At 46.5% G+C, this 21,557-nt stretch overlaps 1 protein-coding gene across 6 annotated transcripts in view; it reads right to left on the reverse strand.

Annotated features, from left to right (window-relative positions):
• LOC132916384 (myocardin-related transcription factor B-like) overlaps positions 1-21,557 on the reverse strand; it is a 248,310-nt gene that overhangs the window by 3,982 nt on the left and 222,771 nt on the right. For 3 of the 6 annotated variants that reach the window (XM_060976309.1, XM_060976311.1, XM_060976313.1), the window contains 9 exons: positions 9,498-9,563; positions 5,177-5,473; positions 4,637-5,010; positions 4,083-4,367; positions 2,369-2,509; positions 1,866-2,052; positions 1,406-1,705; positions 662-1,266; positions 24-539 (listed from right to left, as the gene is read on the reverse strand). In XM_060976309.1, coding sequence (XP_060832292.1) covers positions 24-539; positions 662-1,266; positions 1,406-1,705; positions 1,866-2,052; positions 2,369-2,509; positions 4,083-4,367; positions 4,637-5,010; positions 5,177-5,473; positions 9,498-9,563 — 2,771 coding nt within the window. The remainder of the gene's footprint in view (positions 1-23; positions 540-661; positions 1,267-1,405; positions 1,706-1,865; positions 2,053-2,368; positions 2,510-4,082; positions 4,368-4,636; positions 5,011-5,176; positions 5,474-9,497; positions 9,564-21,557) is intronic. The other 3 variants (XM_060976310.1, XM_060976315.1, XM_060976312.1) reach the window with 2 other exon arrangements.

The raw sequence follows: 21,557 nt of genomic DNA on the forward strand, positions 1-21,557 counted from the left end.
CCTCGCTTTGTAATCGAATATACCTTGAGGTCTAAATTCGCGTTATCCGAAGACGTTACTTCTTGAGGAGGCTGAGGGTCAGGCGATGCTTGCTGAGCGGACTGCGGGCTGAGCAGCATCGCGGCGTCCAGGTCACCCTCCGAGGTTAACAGGTCTGTGTTGAACGACGAGATCTCTTCCTGCTGCTGTAACTGTTGTAACGCGGTTGGCAGCTGGATAGAGAAGGTTGCCAAAGGCAAAGGAGGCGGTGGCGGTGGCGCCGGCGCCGGTGAACTCACGCAATCACTCTGGGAAACCTCCATGGCAATCGGACTGATCGGACTGATTGGACTAGCAGCGGTGAAAACCAACGAATGAGTCTGACTGTCCGCTGGTGCCGTGAACACCAAATTTTGTTGGAGCTGTCTGTTTGGTGTCGTTGGTGTGGCTGGGTCCTGTGCGGCGCTCGGTGGTAATTCGCCATTCTTGATCAGGATTTCCAACACATCGTCCATGACTTGACTCTTGATGTGACTCTTCTGAACCGGTTCGATTTTAACCTGAGTGGAATAGAATTGTGGAATAGAATCGTTGAAGTTCTATTTGAACACGAATATAGTATTTTCTCTTCCCTTTCTTTCTACTACAAATCAAATATATCAAAACAAGCAGACGTCTTTACCTTTAAAAGTTTTGCGGCTTCGTCGTACTGAGGAGGCGGTGGTTTTCCATCTTCGGCAGTAACAGTTTGTTGTTGCTGTTGCTGAGCCTGCGCCTGCGCCATCAAAGCGCTCAGCAGCGAGCCATTTAATTTCGTTGGCTTGGGCAGGTTGAAAACTATCGCTGCGGGTATTTGCACGGTGGCACTGTTCTTGGTCTGATTCTTTTTATTATTAATCGCAGTCAGAGTCGAAGAGTCCAGAATGGCAGCAGTATTATTTGGCTGCGCCTGCAAGAACGCAGCGAGGCTGGCTTTCGCGTTCAATTGCTGGAACGTAGCGTGTTGCTGTTGCGTCTGCTGCTGAGACTGTTGTTGATTCTGCTGTTGTTGTTGTTGTTGCTGCTGTTGTTGCTGTAGGTGCTGCAACTGCTGCAAATGTAACGCCAGTTGCTGTTGTTGCATCTTGTTCTGGATGTGTTGCTGCAACACCAGCTTCTCAGCGTGAACTGTAGACGGTTGAGTTTGACGGATCTGCTGAAGTTGTTGTTGAGACTTGTATAATTCACGTTGCAACTCTTCTATCCGTTTCCTTTGCTCTTTGATTATGTCGTCTCCTGAAACACGGACTACATCGTGAAAACACCGACGTGTGTTGCGTTCCGAAAAATTCATTTTTCGAAAGTTTTATCGTTCGCTTAAGTATATATCGTATTTTCTACTTTATATCTGGAGGAAATATACGTAATAAGGAACGCGCTGAAATACCTGGGGGACTCGACGGATCATCGTGTTCGCTACCATGCGGCGAATCCGTGCGAGGACTGTTAGGTTCGTCCTTGACGGCTGAGCCAGGACTTTTGGCATGGGAACTCGACTCGTCGGATGTGACTGGCCCCGGGGTGTCCATCAATATGTGGCCCATGTGCGTCACGTGCGGTCCATTTGAGCTAGACGTCGAGTTACCGCTAGACGATTCCGTGAACGGCTTTAATCTCTCGATCAGCTGTGGCTTCGAGCCAGATACCGGCAAGTTTCGACGTTTCAACTCTACTTTGAGATCACTCACTGAAAGGGTTACATTTATTTCGGTCAATCAATCACTGGTACTGTCTGTGCTTTGTTTTTTTTCTTTTTTTTTTTTTTTTCATAAGTACAGTTTATTCTCAGCGATATAATTAACCACTTTCTTTCGCTATCCGTCCCGAACCGAGCTTAGGACACTTACCTTTCATGTCCTCCAGCTTGCCTAAAGGCCTTAAGGGCGGTTGTTCCGAGGGGTTGTTCGAGGAATTCGAGGGTGCAGGACTCGGCGCGTTCACGCTGCTTCCGCTGATGCTTCCAGCATCGCTGGCACCGCTGCTGTTCAAAGACAGTGGCGGCTTTTGCGCTGCCGGTAGAATGATCTGAGGGTACTAAACAACAGAACAACCGAATTATGTAACGTCCGAGCGGACTGCGAGCTTCGGATCCGGGTACACGATAATTACATAAAACGAACGTTCGAATTGGGTAACCCCGCCGTCTCGTAACTTGAGCCCAATTTTCGATTATAAATTTAGACGTAATAACGTAATTGCCATGCAAATTGTCGGGGTGAAAGTACGGCGTTAACGAGACATATCCGGCTGGATTCGCCCGTTCGCTCGCCTGTTGCTAACAGACGAAGAAAGTGGACGCTTTATAATATTTCTATTTGGTCGGCGATCGCTTTCGTCGAGGCAAGCGTACCTTATGCTGCCATTCGAGCTGCCACTGGAGAAATAGCTGTTGCTGCTGAAGGAGTAGCTCGTAGCTGGTCTCGCCAGGCGGTGCCGACCCGAGGCCGGAAGTTGTAGACGACACTGAGGTCTTTTGAGCGTTTGGCGGGCCCTGGGAACAATCACCGTTCAATGTCAGTCGATATTAATGACCACCGACGAATTAAAAGGGGCTCGGTATCCTCCACTCCTAGATCATCTCTAATTGCTTAATCGCAAAATCATCGTTCCACTCTACAAACATCCGTATACTCTTCTTCACGGCGCAAAACAGATAACAGATGTTGCCAGTCGCGATTCTTTTTCCACGTTTTGATCGTCTTTGTCTTTAAAAGTCTTCGTCGAAAATCCCTACATAGTATTCGTCGGGGAAACGCGTGAACGAAAAGGCTAACGCAAAAATCAAGTTAGCGGTCCAAGGAGGATCAGCAACGTGGGAGAAGCCAAGGCGCGAGTGATAAATGATACATCAAGATGTTTTCTGCGCCCTCATTTGCACGCCCATTCCCGGTTCGCTTTCACACCGACCACGCCATATCCCGAATGTTTCAGGAGCGTGGCCTGGGCCTTTGGCACCTATCGCGAACTCGGCTGGACCCTGGATCCCTCTTTCTCTCTCTCCCAGCTCCAAACTGCCTGGACCCCCTTGGAACCGCTTCTTCACCGCTCCTTGGCTTCCTCGCTCTTAGGTGCAATTAGCGCTCGAATTACTCAGAGCTAACGAGGTGGGCCTCGGGCCCCAGGCCCTTCAAGAGATCGCGAGAGTTAATCACCCGATACGATCTCCTTCTGCGTTTCGTTCTTTTCTCTTTGCCAAATAGAAAGAGAGAGAGGGAGAGGGGGAGAGAGAGAGAGAGAGAGAGAGAAAGAGATTGCTCCCTCGCGGGCTACGGGAGCCGAGATTTACCGGCGGTCCGTATCCCTTTTTACTTTGCTTTTACCCCTTCTCTTCTGCTCGCTCTTACTTCTTTTTTCTTCGGCCATTCGCCATTCTCGTCTGCTTTCTTTTCTCCCGTTTGTCGTTTTTTTTCCTTTTCGAGCTTCTTGTTTCTTTTGTTTCCTCTTTGTCTCTGCCTCCTTGTCTCCTATCTCTGTTTCGTTTCCTGCGCGAATCTTTTTTCTATTTCACGCAGTTTTTTTAACTTCGAATTATTTCGTCTTCTTTTTTCTTCTTTCTCTTATCTTTCCAAATATCGTTAGCGGATACAGGTCGATTTCGCTTTACGTTTACGGGGCCACGGTGAATCGAAAATGTTCCCGAATTTTAGCGGCAACGTAACACCACGCTTTGTACGAGGCGAGTCATAAAACGTTACGCGAGTTTTTACTTTCGTACGGCCAGGTTTAACGTTTAAGTAATATATTTGCACCTTGCTGGCATGAGAGCCGTGCGTTCACGCCCACTACCGAGAAATATAAACAGAATCAAGAGTGAAAGTAGTAAACGCTTCATCGATTTCTGTTCTTCTCTTTTATGTACGTTCTACCGTTACATCGCTCGCGTATCATCGATTTATAATACACGCATAATACTCAATAGGAAGATCGATAATTGCCAAGAACTATCTCGGTCGTGTACATATATCTAGCGAAACACAATGAAAAGCGTGAGTGGATCGGTACCGCGAGTAAAAGACAACATAGGGGCATTCAAAGAGACGATAGAAGTAATCAAAGCGACTTACTTTGTACTCATGGAACTTGATGGTACGAGTCTTGGGTTGGCTTTTGGTCTTCGACTTCTTCCTGTTCTTATCCTTGCCGGGCGCGTCGCTCCTCTGACACGTAGAAGCGGCTATGGGGCTTGGTTGCGGCCTGGGGGTGATGGCGGCCGGCGGTGGTGCCGGTGGCGACGCTATCGAGATATTGGAAAGGGGACTCAGGCTGGACGTGGTCGAGCCCAAGGACATCGGACTCGGCGCCGGCGCCAGTGGAAGGAGGGTCGTCGATGGACCGTTTGTCTGACTCGCCTGTTAACAGAGATCGTTGCTTTTTTCACTGTGGAATCCCCGATTAATCAGCTTACATCGGTACGCTGCCAATTTATGAGCAGCTCTTAACGTCCGACGTAAATCTATTTTTGCGGTGTGTTTCGATGCTTTTTCCATCGCTACCGACGTTCCCCGCTTATTGTCTCGAAATGTCTTTCTTTCGGGACGCCGTTATCGTCCATCTACATCGACCGATAAATCAACCTTCCGTCGAGGACCGGGATTTACGCGATTCTCGAGCCGCTCACCTGCGTAGAAGCATGCTGTTGATTGTGTTGCGCCTGCTGCTGGGATTGCTGCTGCTGCTGTTGCTGCTGCGAACCCACCACCGTATTGCACAGCTCTGCGAACGTTTGTATCGTCGACTCGTTCGACGCTTGTTGAAACACCGGCGACGTGGACGAGACCACCACGGCACCGCCAGTCGTTGGAATACTAAGGGAAACGGTCACTATACCAGCCGAGGCAGCCGCTGTTTCCAGAACGTCCGACCGAGATTCCAGCTGGGGCGACGGTGCACCTTCCGAACTCTGAGAGTCATCCTCGAAGGTGATGTAATGGTCTGGATGCTGAGGCTTGGTTACTTGGCCTTCGCAGGTGGCCTTGAAGGAAATGTGACCCTCTGGTGGAAAACGATAACAAGCAAAGGGATAAGTTTAAGCAAAATATAAGGAAACAAGCTGCGTTTACGTGACACAAAAGACGCGTTAACGATGCTCTTTTTACAAACGTCCGAAGGTTATCGATCAAGATCGCGGAAGACAGATCGAGTTGATGCATGCGCTCACCTTTAACCGCCCTCTCAATAGGTTCCTCCGTGTGGAGAATGTTCTTCTGGATGAGCTCAAGCGGTCCAGGTCGATGACTGAGTTGGTCGTTGAGCTGGTCGGCTAACCTGGCCTTCTTCAGCATCCGTTGCCTTTCGGCCAGGCTCGGATCCACGTGACCCACATCTTCGAGGATATGCTGTCTAACCAGCTCCTCCCGACCTGGTCTCTGCTGGATCTTCGCCTTCAGCAGGTCACCGGTTTTCGCCCGTTCCAATTGCTTCCGTTGTTCGTGAAACGCCGGTGGTGTCTTCAGAGCTGTGGGAACACCGATCGATAATCGTTAGTTTTCGAGAAATCTATTCGGAGTTTACCACGCGTGTCGAATTTGTTCGACGATAACACCGACTAAATATATCCTAGACGTGCCGGTATGAGGATCTCGATAAAGGTACGCGATCTCGAGAGTTTATCTTCGCAGGTACCGTTTCCGACGCGTTGAAAATAGTGCGCGTTTCGACGCCGAAATCAATGTTCCTCGGATGAAAATACATATTTAGAAATCTCGCGTTCTCCACGTATTTGTTTACCATTCTATCGTTTGAGTATTTTAAACAACGAACTACGTTTTATCGGAAGCAGCGTTTCGATCGAAGAGTAATTTTAGACAAGTAACCTTGCCTCACGGAGGAAGTCACTATTTCCAGCTGGTTAAAAAACTCGACTGTCATTCCCTCGTGGTAGAACTAAAATCTCAGCCGCGACATACGCTCGGAAGATTTTATCTTCCGCTGGAGACATTTAAATCACGCTCGGTGGAATGCGACTATACTTTCATCGAGTTTTCTTCGAGCGCGTCGATAGCGGAGAGGAGCGAAAGAAGCGAAGCCGTGCTCCGCAACGAAGGGCGCGATCTAATAAAAGAACCGGCCGAATGAAAAAGCACTTTCGAAGCTTTTAGGGTGTCCTCCGACGCATGCTGCACGCATCAATTTCCGGCACGATGGCCCTCAAAGGACTGGCCTCGTGGCGCCATTTTGGTGTCAACGTCAAACGCCTCGTCGCATTCCTGCACGCCATTAAGTTCCCGGATAAATGATCCTCGGACCGTTTTCTCTACACTCTACGTGAGCATCGCTCCACTATTTCCGGATGAGCGACGCGCACACGACTGTCGTATCATTACGTGAAATAAAAGGTACATGCCACCTACGGTGCGTCGATGTGGCAATGAAAATATGGAAACACGTTGCTCCACTGTCTTACCAACGGGTTCGTTCGTGTCCGATAAATTCCGGTTTACCTCATTTTCTACTGTGTTTATAATTTCGTTGGCGATAATCTCACGAATCGTTCGTTACGTTTGTCCATCGATGGACGCAAGATTTTATAGCGTTCGTAAATCATCTGTGAAAATCGTGGCTACTCAATGGCGCCGAGATCGTTTGTTCGATCGTTGCTCTAGCTATGTGTACGAATTGGCCGCGTAACGCACAAGAGAAGCTCGTTAGCTGCGGGAAAATTGGCGAGCCGCGAATCTGAAAGCGCGTGCAAAGACAGGGAGCGGCGAACGTAGCCGAGACTGCGTAGGAAATGCTAAAATTAACCGAACGAGTCGAATCAATTAGGCCTTTCCAACATCCCCGAGCAATGGCTCGCGGCTTTTGTCTCACCCACGCGTGTTTGTTAGCGAAACCCGCCGCGGGTGTACTATCGGCTATACACGCGTATATATTCGCGCAAGCCAGCTGTGACCTAATTGTCTAGTTTCTATCTAGATGCGAGTAAATTACGAGCCGATGGACGTGCATGGGATTCGAGATTTTACTTTGTCGAGGGAACGACCATAGAAATAAACGATATCTACGTCGAGAAATTCGATAAATTCTCGTCGTCGCGCGACTTTATTACATTCGTATCGAATGCGAGATCCGTGAGCCTAAGACGCGTCCTCATATTCGAGTTTCTCGTGTTCGCGACCGGCCCACTGATATTTACGCGAAATCCGAGCGCAATTACGTCGAGATTCGTGAATGGCCTCGAAAGTGTCTCAATTTTCATGCAAATGTAATCGCTTCGTTTGGGTGAAAGCGCGCACACACTGTACAACGCGTCACGTCCTTCTCCTATTTCTTTTTTGTATCGACGAAAGTTGCACTTTCGTAAGTTCCTTTCAATATCAAAGATCCTTCATTATAGAACTTTATAGATTGTAATTCAAAGTTAGCTATTCGACGTCTAACGCAACGTAAAGAAAAATCGTATTTTACTAGAATCATCGTTTCGTTCAAATAGTTCGCGTGCATCGACAGAGTCTCATCACGCAGACGATGAGAAGCGCAAAGGCAATCGGCAACTCTAAATCATTTACGATTGCACGCAACAGGCGCCAGTCGTTGTTACGAGGGGAATGGGCAATCGAGATTTTGGATTTACGACTCGCGATCGAAATAATTGCGACTCGCAATCGCAATCAGCCCTAATCGCGCTGCCACGATAGTCTCAAGAACGTTGTTAGTACGATCTATTAAATGTCTTGATTCGCCGGGGTAGAATTCAATTTTTGCGGTTTACGTCGACCGACGAGAATACAGGAAATTATTCGCTGCCATTTCCACGATCTCGAGTGCGTGGCTTGCGAAACGCTCGATTTAGATTCCGTGATTCTCGCAGCGAGTCGCAGCTTTGTGTTGTTTCTTAGCGGCTGGTTCATTGGCGAGGATCGCGCGTGGGCGCATTGTATAATATAATAAGCGAACGCGTCCGGAAAATTTCGCCGATTATGCAACCGCTTCCGTGTGAATACACGATGATACGAGCAGCTGCATGGACCGTTCAGTCCGTCATTGTTCGACGTTCGTGCGTGTTTCACTCGGATGTAAAGATACTTCTTCTGAATTGTAAATGTAGGTGCTGGTGCAGTGTAAATATTTTTGCAACGCCATTGAAGTCGAAGTAAGGAAATCTATGAATGATTTGATAGCCTACTTCGTTGATCGTGAAACTTTGATTCATCTAAACTGATTCCAGCATTCTTTCTCGCGTGTTAAAATTAGAATCCTTTATCCGGTAAAATTAGCTGCTTTTGCAACGCGAGATTAATCGTGTCACGTAAACGGATCTACAACGTAATTGCAAGTCGTTTCTCCGAAAAAACCATTATCCCGTTGCCATGCGCGATATCTTCGACTCTTGCAAGCTGTAAATGAGTACATCCCGTGAAACGAAATTGCACACGATGGTTCGCGCGAACGCCAGACGGAACGGAGGGTATCGAACGTCGTATTTCTACCAGTCTGCGATAAACAGACTGTATTTCGCTGCGTGAAGTTTGCTGTGTAGTGGTAGTTTGGTTTGTGCGAGCAAATTATACGTAAATTTAATATACGAAGCGCCGTACTGCCTCGTCGGATTATCTAGGCTGTAGTCGCTAAATTCCGTCGATAAACAGATTCTACTAGATTGTCGGATTATTAGATTACTTCGCGATTATAGGCTCGCTTTGTCGTTAGATTATACGTTATCGAATACTCGAACTGTATCGTGCAATTGATAAAGTAGATTATTCGATGTGATTATGGTAGGATATAACGCGATCGTGGATAACCACGTGAATTTGCTTTGAATTATCTAATGTCAATGATTTTCAACTTTTTGTTTTGAATTTGGAACTGGTAATAATTATCTCGTAGAGAGGGAAAGTTCGAAAGAAGGGGGCAACTACTAGCTAACCGAAGGAAAGATCACACGCGATATTAGCGCGCAATTGATCACTGTATGTGAGCACGTCAATTTAAGGTACTTTAGGAAGTCGTTGGTGCCCCAGTTACTTCCTTTTACGCGGTTGGCCGAGCCATCACGGGCAATCGCGTGGTAATTAAGTTGTAAGTGGATTAATCGGCCGTTATCGCGGGAAAAAACGCGACACGTTGACGAACTTGTTAAATCTAACTCGAAGCCCCCTCTCGAGTCGGGCAAATAAATTTGTTCGACCGGACGGAATCGTTTTCCTTCGCTTTTACTGGCCACTAAATACCATCGGCAACGAACTCTCTGACTTTACTGTTTTTGTCCAGTTTTATCGTGCTCTCTAAACTCCTAATTGATTTTGCTTTGAGAGCCATTCGACGAGAACACTCGTCTACGGTCTTGAAATCTTTATGGCCTCGTTGCTTCATTCGAAGAGCAGAAAAACATCGCCGTACAAATTTTCAATTACGGACGTTGGAAATTATTCGTAAAATTCAATTCGATGGGAAACTTGTAAATTTCGTGTAAGGCCGAGTCCTCGTGGATTCGACAAAAAGTCGGCGAAAATTTTTATTACGGTGGAGTTACTTACATGGCATGATGCCTTGCGCAACCAGCTGATTGATGGGTCGCCTCAGCGTAAGCTTCACCTTCAGCGCTGTAACAGAGAAAACAACGCGTCTTTCAACAATTCGTTTCTTCTCTCCACGACGTTATCTGTTCCACGATCTTGTACGTTCGCTCGATTCCCTTAATTCGATGTTTATCTCGACCATTCAACTATCGATTCCTACATCCGATTAACCCGTTTCATCTTACGAATAACCAATCTTCGTCACAACATAAACGCTTATATCAATTTCAACGAGTTATTCGAGTAGTACTTTATCTCGCAGCATCTCGAAAACACAAGCACATTTTAATCTTATCGAATCGTTGCACTCTTACGGAAACAAATCGGGATTACCTCAGATCGCGAAGATTTCCATGGAACAGCCGCGGAATTTCACTGGCAAGCAACAGCTCGTTCTATAAAAATCGTATGATCAAAGTCGATCGGTGATGGCCGCGTGGCCATTTCTCGGTAGCCAATATTTTCTTTCCGCATGCCGTTTAAGCTGTTCCATATGGCGTGACTCGGTGGGGTCGGAGGAAAAAAAAAAAGAAAAAGAAGTGAGCACAGGGGAGAGATGGAAAAGAGGGATCTCTTCTTTCCAGTGGTTAATTGGACCACCGCACGCGTGTATTTTTCACGTGCTTCCGCGCGACGCTAATTTTGGGCTCGATAATTAAAGAGCGCCACGCCACGCGTGCTTACATAAATTACTCCGACTTTCATTTTGTTATCATCCTGCTCGATACACGAATATTCGAGATACGTGGCTCCTGGCCCGGACACGCCAGCCGGATACCAGGCGTAACGGGATTTGCGTACCGTATTGTCGGCGCAGTGGCGTTTTTCATGTCGGCAGCTACCTGTGTTTCAAGTACGGCTACATGGAAAGTTCGCTGGAAACTGGCGATTCTCGAATGCTACGAGCAGGTCAAGTGTCAGTTTGAGTTTCTTTCGTATAGAATGGGATGTTGAGCGTGATAAGTTAAAAGGCATAATGGCGATCGTAAAGTCGAGAGGTTTTGGGCTGAATCTTTCGTGGAGTTTATTTGGCTACGACACAAGTATACATCTAACCGAATCAATGGTTTTCCTTATCGCCCCAACATAAACATCCCATGTAGTCACTTCGTTTTACGGTTCTTGCTTCGCTTAAATATAGGTGAATAACTAGTTGTATATCTTGCTTTAACCAATAATCCTGCAGAGACTAATTCACGTTCTAAACATAGAGTATCACCTCTCACCTCTCTTCCACCTCTTTTCCACCTAAGGAAACAAGCAATTTCCAGCATCCAAATATTCGTATATAACAATTTTCGGCGAAAAACAAATCCATTCGCGCCAGTTATTACTAAGTCACGTGTCACGAGAACAGATCAGCGATCGCGACGTCATCCATGGGACGTACACGAGTTTCGAATGGGTTCAGCGTCCGGCTGCGATTCGGCGGCGATTTGGCGGTCGGCTAATTAAGGGGTGATCACGGTGGATCGTGATTCGGGAATCCGGAGCCGGCGGTCGTTCGCCGCTTGGGTTCGCAGATCAAAGGTCGACGAGGAGCACGAAGAGAGCGAGCGAGCGTGGCGTGGATCGCGGGCCCGGCTACAAATTAACACACAAAGGGCCCCTGGTTATAAATACGCGGAGGACGCGCGGGTCAGATTGCATAAATTGCCGGCGTAAGAGGAACAAAACCGCGGGCCGCATGGCCGCGCAATCTGAATTCAAAGCAGTCTGTATCCCGGAGAAAAATGTCTACCCCATTCGGTTTATTGGTCGCGAGACATAGCCGCACCAGGGGGATCCTTCGCGGTCAGTTTTTTCGTCGATCCACCGCGAATATCTGACTTCGACGTATCCGACTGCGAATAATCGACCGTTTATAATGTCCACTCCTTGCTCATGCCGCGTTTCAACGCTGCGCTCAAGCTATTAGGTACTCTTCAGCAGTTTCTGTTCGAAGAGCGAGGACTTCTTGCTGGATGAACCCTTTCATTTCAATATCATTTTGGTTGAACTAAAATGGAGCGCGAACGAAATAAAATGTGCACGGTAACGATCGAAAAATTATTAAAGACGCCGGTGGATGGTTTAGGAAAAAGCAGCGCGGAATTTTTCTCGATAACGTTATTACAGATCCGGTCGCACGATCTGTACGCGTGAATGGAATATTGTGATGGATGAAACGTTAAGGATGAAGACCGACTGGTTTTGGTAGTCCCATTACAAAATCATCATTAGCTTTACGTAATGACTTCTTACGTTTATCTCGCTACGCGTGAATCCTTAAGCGAACAAGTTCTCACTTATTAACCGATCAACAACGGCCTCCATGTCCGTGCGCTGAAATTTATGGTCGCGAAAGGATAGCAATTAAGGCGTAAGATGTTGGCCAGAAAAAAATTTCCGATAATCCTATCGCCTAATGAACATTCCCGATCGTATCCTCGCTATCGATCCTGACAATCACGCGTGGAACGCGCGTAACTATGCGCGCGATTGCATATTTCTCCTGGTGGCCGAGAAATTCGCGGATCGGTCATTCTACGCGCGCGCCAACGCATTCTTCGACGTCTGCCTTTCGACTAGGAAATTCGGCCAAAAAATTATCTCGGTGCTTGGAATTCCATGTCACGTGATGCTGGAGACATACGAATTTTAGTTTCTCCTGTAAGCTTCGTGCACTGAATTGCGAAACATTTTTGATGTATTCTAAATTGTATCAAGAAAACGTTCTATCGTGTTTGATTTTAATCTAAAAGATCGACCAGTATTTAACTGTGTATAGATGCTATAAAATCATTTGTATGTCGTAATTGTTTGCGTAAAATTGAACGAGGGTCGCTATAAATAATCGAGTGGATAGGCGATGGATCAACGAAATGGAAAAAGATATACAGAAAACGGGGAACTGGGACGGTCCTGAAGGTATCATGGTCCACAGAAGACAAATGGTAACGACCAAAACGGCTACTAGATGCAAGTGCCAAAATACACAGCGCCAAATACTGAGCCAACGTTTCTTGTATCGTTATATGGGCACAGTTGTTTCTAATTCGGTATCGCGTTTCATCTTCGCCCGGTAGGTGCTCGATGAGAAAGCCAGAGCCGCATATTTGTGTTTGCTCCTCTTAATTAAGTCGCGCGCCGCCGTCGAGAATCGTAACAAAGGTAAGAGTTACGACCCGTCGAAGGCACGCGGAGCTTCGAAATAAACGAACTTGTCCAACATTATCACGAAGTGAGTCTAAGCAACCTCTTCCTTTCGACGATTCTCCAATTATTTAGCGGTGAATTTAAAGTTTGAGCGACGAAGCAAAATTACCAGTAGAAATATAAATATCAGGAAGGAAATATCGTGAAACGGGATAATCGATTTTGTGTTCTCGAGAAACCACGCCCTCGAGGTATAGTCGATGAAATATCGCGGGAGGTCATCGGAAGTCAGAACGCGGTGCGTATGCGGCTCCACCGCGAAGATGGACGTTAACGAGCGGATGGACGAGGCGGAGGTGGACAGGCTGGCGAACGATACCCTGAACGAAACGGAACGGGACAGCTCTCCCTCGGTGTCGCGATGCACGTGCATAGTTGTCCCATGTACCCGGTGGACCGACAGCTCGCGACTCAGCGGCTCGTGGCTTCGGCTGTCAGGGTGGCACGCGGATTCCAGCGATGTTTCGCATTTCTCGGAGATTTCATCGTTGTTCCTCGCGACGAAGAATCGCCGCGAACAACGGTACTAAACGTCATCGAGCATTGGCACCCATCTCCACGCGCCACTTCCCGGAAGAAAAATTTCTCGCAAAATGCTCGTCGATGTTTTGGCTGAATGCCAATATAATTCGTGTGGTATCTCGAGTTAACATATTGTACGATTTAATCATCGCATAAATCACTTTTTCTATTATGAAACAAACACTTGACGCGTGATTATAATACGTTAACAGGAATGGAGACACTTATACTTACACCTCTAGCGTCTACTTGTGGCACAAGGGTTCATTTTTCATCTTAAACATTCTGTACATACGTTTCGTTGTAAATGCGCGTCGGGAAACAAAGGGAGTCGCTCATTTTTCCAGAATTTCGTGCCAAGAATTGCAGGGATGCTTGGGGTCGCCGCGTTGGTTCGTCGTGTTAATTGCACGGTTTAAGGGGGTTTGAGGTAGCTGCAAGTTACGGGAGCTACACTCTATAAGCATTTACGCAATGCATAGAATGCAAATTCGCTTGCTGCATTCCTGCCAAGTGAATCTACCGATCGCGTTGCTTACGCCTTACGCCACCGCGCACCTCCCCTTCGACGGAGGTGATCGTTCCGGTGGACACTACTGGTATTCATTTTTACATCGATAGCTAGAATCCTAGAATAAAAAGGAGAGGGATGGAAAAAAGAAAGGGAAGAGAAAATTGTAACTGTTACAACTGTACAAGCGAAATATTCTCATCGTTTAAGTTTGCTCGCTTCGATTAGAATATTCTACTTGAAACGATCTACACTAAGTTTAGTTTTAGTTTAAACTTGCTTTTCTTAAGTTTTGGTTTAAATATTGTTCATTCGCGAAGTAACGTAAAGAAATCTCAGTCACTCTGCTAAAATAAACAACGGGCAACAAAATGATGAATATACGTCAATTTCAAAACGTATGGGAATTGGATTTGCCTAACTGGCAAATTCTTCTTTTGCTATTTGGCGATATCAATCATCGCGATGCGATTGGTTAATCTCGAGTGAGAATGGTGGTGTTTTTGAAATTGAAAACTGCAACAACGTCCATGAAAGTTGTTGCAGCCTCAAGCGGTACGTCCAAATAAGTCGCCTCGAACGAGGGAGAAAGATTACGATCATTAACCGCGTCATTACCAGACGTAAATTAGAGTGGTTAAGAGTAATTACGCGCGAGAGAGCCGGCAGATCGCTGACACAGCTGTCGATCGGAATTAAACCTTCTGCCAGGGGAATTAATTCGTGCTGTCGCATAAACTGTATTGCACCCGTTGAAATTCAATGCCCACGAGGCTCGTACGTTCATTCGTGAAAGGGGCGCCTTTCGATCGCCTCGGGTCCACCTTGCCCGAGTGCAATACGTTTGAAAGATTACTGGCAAATGAGCTTTTATATTTACAACTTGATTCCTCGATACTTATTCGTCAATGCTCGCCGAGTATCGTATTTTCTAGCTATTTTTTCGTCGATCTGTAACAGATAACCTTTTACTACCTCGAACGAAGATATCGTTCGAGGATATAGTTTCCTCGAGTATCAAATTTTTTTTAATATCCTATGAATCGACTGCGATAAATCATCTTGAAAGCTTCTAAAAGCTTATAGAAACTAAAGTGTTGTCGTAAGTAGATACGTTATAAATTGTAAGGCGGATCATCGGATTTCATTTGTGTACCGGAAGAACGACTCACTTTTTGAAACCATTCAGAGGTGTAATTTCTGAAGACTGCGTTGTCGCCAGGTTTACGATCTTCCATCGTATGCTCGTTTTACGACGGGATACAGCACGAGATAAATCAAACCGACAGGAATCCTAAGCACGGCGTTAAAGTGTTAAGGAGTTCCAGAAGAGGCGAGATTTCTCCCGACGATCCCATAAATATCGTGGTTTTGCGCCACTTTGACCCCGATTTTCGCCGGTAGTCCTCCAACGATTAATCTTACAAATTGCCGCCACGCTTCTCGCGGCTTCACGCCGGAACCGTGAAAAGGGAATTGACTGCATGACCAGCGACAGTTTTACGGGTCATCGGAGGGGCCAGCCCTGATGGAGGAGGAACGCGAACACTCGCAGGAACTCGTAGGGAAAAAATACTTTGCGCGTTGGAAAAGCTGGCGCGCAGCAGATTTAGTGGTTCGATAAATCGCTTGTGTGACAAGTGACGGATTTTAAAGGCTCTTGGGCCACATTGTAGCGCGTTGCTTACAGATTTATTCGATGGTCGTTGGTCACACGGCGAATTATTCCCTGGTGTATAATTTAAAAGGTGTGCATTAATCACGATTTCATAACGTGCTATTTGCGTTTACGTCGAAGTCATTAAGAGGTCGGCGCGAAGAAGAAAATCGTGGAAGAAAAGGCGGACGAGACAACAGACGGATTTAGTGATGTGAAATTTTTTATTTTAAAGCTTGACTTTTCAATCAGAAGAGTTACACAGGAGAATAGTAAAATTGGAAATTATTATGCGACTTATCGAAAGAGGTCACGCGTCTCGAGACAGCATGACGGAAGTCGGGCGGCCATCGAGGATTCGAAAAGAGGAGCACGTGAGCGGCATAAGATACGCATAAGTTGGCCAGAATCGCGGGGGTGATCCAATAATACGGCAGCTTTGGGTATAAATAAAGCCACTAGGCCCGGAGATCACGGAACAGAACTCTTGTCCCTTCTCTCGACATAGTTTCTTCTATCCACCGTTTCTCGTCCTTTCGCATTTCACAGTTCTTCCTCATCTGTCTTCACTCGTTGTCGCGTTTCGACTATTCCTAGCCGTAAAATAGACCATGCTCGTTTACCAGTGCGCCCCGACAGAAGACAATTTAGAGAGCCGACTTAGTTTCGTCTCCAGAGATTATTCGAAACAGGAAATGTCCCAATCCTCTACGCGCTATTCATCGATCAGATCTTAAACAATTGTATCTCTTAACGTCTTTCTTCTTAAACTGGTCCTTTTCCAAAATAAAAATTTCAACGTTATTCGTCTCGTTCCATCTGTTTTCGAAATATAAAAAAGAAAAAAACAAACGTCCAGAGTTTGCCAAAGGACTATAAAGCGATCGATTAATCGTTCGAACGACAAAGCTCCGAGTGTTTTGTCTCACGGTCGTCTCAATGGCGAAGTGGATCTTTTTTCTCAGACTACAAGTCGCGAATAAACCACGCGAAAACAATCTATTTCCAAATCCAAAGAGCGTCGGAATGAATTTGACTAGATGCTTTTTTAAAAGCCTTGTTTCCTCTTAAGCCATTCGTTAAATCGGCCATGTCTCGATGCGTCGCAAAACAAAAATAATTCTTCGGGAGAATGCACGAGAATCGTTGGGAGCGCGTTTTGATTTATTCGCCGCCGGTAACAAACGCCCTGTTTTCTTAGACAACCAGCAGCGGCGTAAAAAGAAGGATGGCTATAATCGAATAACTTTAAGATCTAAAAAAAGCAAAGAGAGAAATAAGAAATAATTTCCAAGCACGCGCGTGCACGCTCGAGGAAGTTTCTCGATGAAGTCACAAGCGTAGCGAGAAAAAATGAGACGCCTCCGAAGAAATTGACTGCTCGAGCCTGCTTTCCTCTCTAACCCACGGACGGAATATGATTTACGCGGCAATGAGGGACGAGAATAAAAACAGAGACGTTTGTTTAGAAAATAATCGCCTCGTCGAATGGTATCTCGCGCACGCGCATCGGAACAGGTGAACGCTTTTGAAGCCAATTACGCATATCCCTTGTTTTTCTAAGCCACGATTAATCGAGCCAACAGCAACCGGCTACGCCACCGTAAAGTATCAAAGGTACAAGCCAACGTACAAGGCAAGTATCAATTCACGACGTAACGAACGTCGTTGTACACGGTGATTTCGAATACTTTCACGTGTTTCGAAATTGCAAAAAATACGCTGCCTGATAAAACGATAAATACTTCGTTTGGAGAAAGTTCCACGAATCGTCGTATCGAGAACGGTTTAGCGTCATAAGTAGACTAATTAAAATTCGAGGCGACGCGTCGCGAATTTATCGGTGGCCGGCTGAATTTTTCAGCGACGCATTTCCCGCCATTGTCTGCGGCCGGTTGGACGCACAGCTGGCTGGAGAACGCGCGCACGTGCTTGCGTCAAACATCAAGCGAGTTGTTGGTTTCTGTGCGCAATAAAAAGTTCGAGTCGAAAATTCAGTTAAATTCGAAAGGCAGCCCTGGTATCTTCGATATATCGATAATTTATCCTCACGTTAAAAACCAAATTCCAGGAAACCATCGCAGACACATCTCGATATTCCGAAACGTCTCAGCGTTTATTCGCCGCTTTTCATTTCACTATCGCGTACAAGCTTCATCCGTTGAACGGTATCAAGGAAGAGACGTCTCCCTTACGAACGATAATAAATAACACGGTACTGCGGCCGGTTATGCTCAACCGTTTCACCGTCGGCTATCTGAATCGATGGCACGAGAATTGATGATGCTTCGAAGACACCGAGTTGCTCGACTTCCCCGTACTTCTCCTATAATAGATCGTTCTTCCTGCGAATCCTCAATAACCATGACTCTACTACAACTCTGAAAGAAACAATAGCAAACAATCGCAAACCATACGGCGAAACTGTAATTCGCGGTAATCTCGAGAAAATACATTCCCAGGTTAAAAACAAGCTATAGCGACCGTAAATCATCTTTCAGAGGGGAATCTTCTTATCTGACCCCCCCCCCCAAAATCCACCCCCCAAAAATCCCACAACGCATAAAAGTAATACACCGAGGAGTCCTGTTTTGCGGCCAAGTTTCAGGACAAAATACAACACACACAAGAATACACAAAAATCACGCACCAATGCGACTCAAACCCAAAAAAAACAAAAAAATAAACGCAAAAACCGAAAACCCACGACACATATTAGACCATGGCTACGTCGTACCGACGCGTATCGGTACTTTTGCCTAATCCACCCTACAACCGAAATTCATTGTTTATTGTGAATAACATACACATGTAATACTCATCTTCTTGGACAATAAACGTTATAAAAAAAAAAAAAAAAAAAAAATCTTCTTATCTGAAACGAGTCCTCGCGAGGACATCCAGCCACCGATCAAAACGCGTGTTTTACAGCAATGCACGACTCTTTCTACGTGCGATAACGCGATCGCGCTGTGGCAATCAATCTTATCGTCATTCGTCGACATAAGGCTACGGTTATAGGAGATGTGCGTTCCGACGAATAAAACATCTGAAGACCGAAATACGTGTATTCATAATTTAGGACAGACGTTCATCGTAATCATAGATTAATCACGACCACTCTGATAAGCAAAGTGAATCGCGCAATTATCGATCGTCGCCAATTCCTCGCGAGATAGCAGTGTGCACGATCGCGAGAGCGTGAATCGCTTTTATAGGCGAGCTGCACACAACGATATAACCTTGTGTACATTAGCGGTACGCGAGCTTTAACACGGCGTTAGCACGCTCCGCCTACTGGATACGCCTTCTAATCGATGTACGCACTTGTCTTTCGTAACGCTTCTCCTTCTGCCTGGTCTCGCCAGCTTGGCGAATTCCTTCGCGTTTCTTTCCCCGGTGCACCAGGGAAACTCTCATACCGTTTCACCATCCACGGTTTTTTTGTCGCCGCGTTCCACCCTGGTGGCCCGGGCCCGTGAGCTAAATGGGAAGCGTTTATGCCTTACGCGAACGGCCCGAGGAAATGCTTCGACTCTGGTGATTCCGTACTGGAGGGTAGATTCGGCGATTATATGTATAAATACCTTCCTTCCAGTTTTTCAGTACGTAGAACTTGACAAACCGAGTTTATAGCGATTCAGGTCTTAAGTTGCATTACTCGGGTCTGTAAATTTTAATCGAAAAACTTCGTTAGCATATGTGCATGTACCGCGAATTATTGAAAAAACACACAGAGATATGTAAATATTTCTCTGCGTTTTATAACGTTGAATGTTACACAACTCTGTTTCCTTCGTTTCGGTAGATACACGTTAATCGAGCCTTTTCGTAGGAAGCATCTCTCTTTAACCTAGGAAACGGCCTGCAACTTGGAATATTGCGAGACTCGTTCGTTCCCTGTTCGCTGGTTACGAATGTTACGAGCGACCCACGCAAAAACCGAGTCACTCTTACCGCGCTGGACTAGGAAAAACAAGATTTCGTCGAACGAGTGTCTGTCGGAAAAGTATCAATTCTCGTGTCATAAATGCGTCATCCTGAACGAAATTGTCACAACGATGAAGGGTTAATTAAACGTGGCATTGCACATCGCGGACGCGTGTGTCTCTTCGAAAGAAGTAGGAAAGGAAGGGGGCAGGGAAGGAGGCGTGAAGTTGGACGATCGCAAAACATCTCGACTTCCTGCGAAGAAAAGGGGCAAAAAACGCACTGGTCGAAACCGTGCGCGAAAGAAGCAGGAACGAAGCGTAAGAAGAAGAAGAAGAAGAAGAAGAAGAAGAAGAAGAAGTGGCAACGACAGCGGTCGAGTGGAAAGCAACGAGTAGTCTGGCAATAGGTGCGTGGCAGGAACGGGGCAAAGGGAGAGGAGGAGGAGGACACCCGCCGATTGATATAACGCTACGATTTGCGTAATATACGCTCACTCGTAAAGCTCCCGGTGATTTATCCCGGTAAATAAATAGATTTCGGTGTTGTTAACCTCGTTTCCAGTGGGAAGAGGATAGGCACAGCCGAGGATCAACCATCGGACACACGAACTCGTGTGTTACTCTGTCTCGCGTGGTGGCGTGCAGCCGCGTTCGGCATGCGTCGCGTTCGATATACATACGTGCGTGCACGTACGCGTGTGGTGCAACGTCCTGTGGGTCGTCGGAGGAGCGGAAAGAAACCGAGGCGAGGGATTAAAAATACTGGAGGAGGCTGCGCGAGAGTGCGTGCAACCAAGGAAAAAGGTTCTGGAGTAGAGAGACAGAGAAAGTCGACGCATCGGAGAAAGAAAAAACGGAGAGCGAACGAAGAAAAAGAAAGGATATACCGAGGGATCGTGATATTTCAGAATTTCGGGGAGAATTTACGAGCGGCAGACGCCGCGGCGATGACTCGTACGACGAGCATGGATTCTTGAAAATGGCACGCCACTGGTGGGATCATTGGGTGCTCTTGATCCGACACCCTTAATTGCCCCATGGTGGAACAACGGATTAAGACGCCGCGCTTTTTCCAGAAGTACGCACGCACGCAGACGATGGCCGGCTGACGTTTATGCGTTCGTTTACAAATGATCGCCGGTAATTGGTCGCTTTGTAGCCACTGCTTTCCGAGAGTTTAATGCGTCGCGCGTGAGCGACGTTGTAACGTAAAATTTCCGTCGATCCAGGTTAAAACGTAATTTCCTCGTAAGCTGTCGCTGTCTTTTATTAGATACTCGTTGCGGAAAGCTACGGTTCAACGTCCGTGTATCTGGTTCCTCGAATTCTTTTCCGCTCGTCAATGTAAAAAATGGGACGATAAACACGTTCTAATTCTATCGCGATGTCAACCAAATTGCTAACATCGTCAGCCACGAAGAATTCGTTCGACGCTCGCAACCAATGGCTTATGAACGACCGATCTTAATGCTCCATTAAATCGAAATAACGATCCTCTTCGTGGGATGTTCGTGGAGGATCGTCTAAGCGAGTCCGAATAATCTCTGGTAGACAGAGCAAACTCTGGTTACCTGTGTTATGGTAATTACTACATGTGTAAACCGGTCGACGCCGGTGTTCGGCTCATTGGCATTGTTTCAAACGTATTGTCGTTAGTTTACTATCGTGCCGGTAAATCAACGTTTTTACGCAGCACGCACCTGCCATTAACGTGCCGACGTGTTCGTGTGTTCATGCATACGGGGCTGTTCACGGGCGAAAGTTGGCCTGAACGCATATTAATCGACGAGTCACGCGAAACGAATCGACGGAAAGCGTCTCATGTAGCTATATGTTACGCGGGACGCGAACAAATGCTGGCTTGCGAGCCAGCCAGACGTTTTCACTTTGGTAATTAGCCGATTATCTTTCTCGAATACCGCAAGACTTCTTCCGCCTGCTGCTTTTTCGTAACCGTTAAATCGTTGCGTTCCACCTAGGTAGTTTGCAGTTTCCACCCGGGGAACGAAAGATTCCATTGATGCGTGGCGTCAATGCCAGCAACTGTCGTTCGTGTATAGCGAACGAAGTACGAATATTCCAGAATGGCCGATGTTTTCCAAGCGTGTCCGGGCATCGAAAATAACCCCCGAGGTTTGGAGTGTCTCGGTTGCGTCTGATTCTCGAACACGACCGCACGCTCCGCTTAATGAGGCGTT

Source organism: Bombus pascuorum, chromosome 2, assembly GCF_905332965.1.
Source record: "Bombus pascuorum chromosome 2, iyBomPasc1.1, whole genome shotgun sequence".
NCBI classification, from domain to species: Eukaryota; Metazoa; Arthropoda; class Insecta; order Hymenoptera; family Apidae; genus Bombus; species Bombus pascuorum.